The sequence below is a fragment of the Crocodylus porosus genome, unplaced genomic scaffold (assembly GCF_001723895.1).
Source record: "Crocodylus porosus isolate Cpor-Errol unplaced genomic scaffold, CroPor_comp1, whole genome shotgun sequence".
Taxonomy (NCBI): domain Eukaryota; kingdom Metazoa; phylum Chordata; order Crocodylia; family Crocodylidae; genus Crocodylus; species Crocodylus porosus.
The window spans coordinates 23746489-23749808 of NW_017728948.1; the positions used below are offsets into that span (position 1 = coordinate 23746489).

The 3320-nt window shown below is 42.4% G+C and overlaps 1 protein-coding gene across 1 annotated transcript in view; it reads left to right on the forward strand.

Moving 5' to 3' along the window:
- The window catches only part of STX18 (syntaxin 18), a 48402-nt gene that overhangs the window by 17561 nt on the left and 27521 nt on the right, over window positions 1-3320 (forward strand). Inside the window, exon 5 of the mRNA XM_019553047.1 lies at window positions 2588-2703. Within this exon, the coding sequence (XP_019408592.1) occupies window positions 2588-2703 (116 nt within the window). The remainder of the gene's footprint in view (window positions 1-2587; window positions 2704-3320) is intronic.

Sequence of the window (3320 nt, forward strand, 5' to 3'; positions counted from 1 at the left end):
ATAAGAGGGGAGTTCCCCAACCTGTAGGTATGGTGCCGGTTGTTCCTCCCGAGGTGCATCACCTTGCATTTGTCTGTGTTGAAACCCATCCTATTCTCATCTGCCCACCCTTGTAACCTGTAGAGGTCTGATTGGAATGGAATAGACCAATTGTTTTGGTACCAAAGGTTAATCATACCATCCAGTTTTGTATTGACTGATTTACCCTATGCCCAGAATAGATAAAATGATGGAAGGAATTAGCAACACAAAATAAATAATCACCCTGGATTTAACCAAAGGATATTGGCAAATGCCTCTGGACCCAGCGTCCTGGGAATTCACAGCCTTTGCAATACCCTGGGGACTTTAGCATCTCCAGGCTGTGCCTTTTGGTCTCCATGGAACCCTTGTGACCTTCCTAATGGTCATAGTACTCCACCCGCACCAGGCAGATGTGGCTACTTATCCGGACAACATAGTAATATTTGCCAACACATAGGTGAAACACCTCCAACAGGTGAGAGAGGTGTCATGATCAATACAAGTGGCTGGTCTCATGGCCAAGCCAACGCTGCTAAATCTCACCTGGGATACACGGAGACTAGATACCTAAGATATATACTGGGAAATGGCAAGGTCAGGCCCTTAGTGAACAAAGTAAAGTAAAGGCCTTGGTGGAATTACCAGTACTAAAAGGCAGGTGAAGTCATTCTTGGGCTTAGCAAGCTACTGTCTGCAATTCATCCCACAATTTGCTCCCATCACAGCCCCACTCATAGATGCTAACTCCCTGGGTGCTCCAGGTCTCAACCATCCACCGAAAAAAATTAGCGGGTGCTCAGCACCCACAACCATGCTTGCAGATGTTACAAAAAAAAAACCCCTAAAAAATCCCCATGCTTTCCAGAAGTAACACATTACTTCAACCCAGCTCTGCAGCATCTGTAAGGACTGGGTGCTTCAACTGGGCACTTCAGCAGGGCTTTTTGATGCTTTTAGCGGAAGCTAATTCAATGAGCTATTACATAACAGTGCCAAAAAGGCCCCATTAAAGTGCCCAATCTTCACAGATGCTGCAGAGCCAGGTCGAAGTAACTGCTGCCCCTCTTGGGCATGTGAATGGCTTGGCATTTAATGTGCCAAGTTTAAAGTAAAGCACCAGGTTTTTTGTTTGGTTTATTTATTTATTATGTCTGCAAGCACCAACTGGCAAAAATCAAAGTCGGTGACTATGGGGCTCCCACTAACTGACCTGCTGCAGAAGGGGCACTGTAAAGGATCCAGTGGTCACCCAAGCATGAGACAGCATTTGGGAAAGTAAATCAGCTACTATACAATGTGCTGGTTCTCTGCAGCCCAGACTTAACAAAGGAATTTATATTGCAGACAGATGTCTCAGAGTGAGGCTTGGGGGCTGTTTTTTCCCAGGAGTTTGAGATGGAAAACACCTCATTTTATAGCCCAGCAGAAAGCTCCTCCCCCAAGAGCAGAAATATGTTGTAATAGAAAAGGAGTATATAGCAATTTAAGTGGACAGTTGAGACCCACCGGTACTACCTCCTAAGGGCCCATTTTTCGTTGGTCACTGGCCATGCCCCTTTAACATGGCTTAATAGTATGCAGGAGGCCAACCCCCAGTTGACAAGATAGTACCTGTCCCTGCAGCCTTTTGATTTCTCTGTATGCATCTGCCCTGGAACTGCACGTGCAAATACAGACTTTCTCTCCCAAATGGGGGTGGGAGGATTAAAAAAATGGAAGAGTGTGTCCTAGGCTCCACTCTTGGGAGGGGGGGATGTGCAAGAAGGTGCATGGCTTAGAGGCTAGGACCCAGCTGCAGGGGTTAGGAGCCTTGGGCCAGCTGCCGGGGATGATTAGAGGAAGTTAATTCCCAGGGAGGATTAGCAAGGGAGAGGAGCAAGCACAGAGCCAAAGTTGTCCTCTCAGGGTCTGAGGAAGGACCACAGGCTTTGGTTTATCCATTTGTTGTTTGTGCATTTGTTTGTTTTATTATGTATGTTGTTTTCTGTGGGGACAAGTTTGCCCCAGGAAAAATAACTGCCTGGTGAAAGGAGTGACTGCCCCATTATACTGAGCAAAACAACTGTTTTTCAAACCAAGTACTTAGACTTTGTGTTTTTCTCTTTTTACTTAATGATATTTGACAATACATTATGCAAATGCAAACACTACTTGAAAAGTAATGTCAGATTGTCCATTACTGCAAAAAACTTAAGGAACATTAACATTTTTTGTTTCAAAATAATCTCCTAAAATTGGCATTTTAATATACCAGGTTTTAAAGGAAGTTTATTGAAATCTGTTGTTTTTATTTACTGCAGCCTTACAAAATTCTACTTAACTCATATCCTTACTTTTCTAGGAGTGAGTTGACTAATATTCATTTTCTTTCTTATTATCAAATGATGTAGAACAAGATGGCAAGTAGATTTTGTATTTTGATTGGTTAATTTTCATATGAGTTTTGCAAGGCTGAGTTCCTATATAGTGTATCTACAAGTAAACTTTGATTAACACCTTATTGTCATTCTAGGGAAATCCAGCTGGATGAAATTAGTTAATATATTTGCTCCTATGCTTGTAGGTCCAGACTTGAACCCGAGAAGAGCAATAAATCTGAAGCTGTTTTTTCTCCTGAAAATGTTTCAAAAAACTCTTTAGACGAATCTGAAGAAAAACCTACTTCTGAAGAAAACAAAGGTGAAAATTCATGAACCTATTATTTTTCCATTGCTTCTAAATATTTAAATTATTTTAATATCTGGGAAGTGACAACAGTTTTAGTGTTTGAATCATAGTTACACACCACTTCTGAGTCTGTGAGATGTGACTCCCCTCTTGATCTGTCTCTCAACAAAGCCTTTGAGTCTATTGTAGACTGGGAGATTTTTTTTGCAGAATGCTTTTCTGAGTAACAGGCACCTAAGAAGTAATTTCAGAGTTCACCCCAAAGGGAATTTTTTCTTTGACAACATTAAAAATAGTGCTTTCCCCAGCTTTAGTTCTGTCCTTGGTCTGCTAAGGTAGCCTTGTTAGAGTGTGAATATCATTATAGCACTGAAATTCTGTCTGGAGAGAAACAAAAACAGAATTAAATGTGACTTCAGGGTCCTACTATGTCTAGAACAGTGAGAGAAGGAGCGAAGTGCGCTAAGGAGTTCTGGTATCATAGAATCATAGAAGTCGGGTCGGAAGGGACCTTGTAGATCTTCAAGTCCACCCCCCTGCCTGGGCAGGAGAAAAAACTGGGGATGCACAACAAGGTCCGTTTAGCCCTTCCAACCGTGACCTCGCATTGTCGGCCCATGTTCATCTTA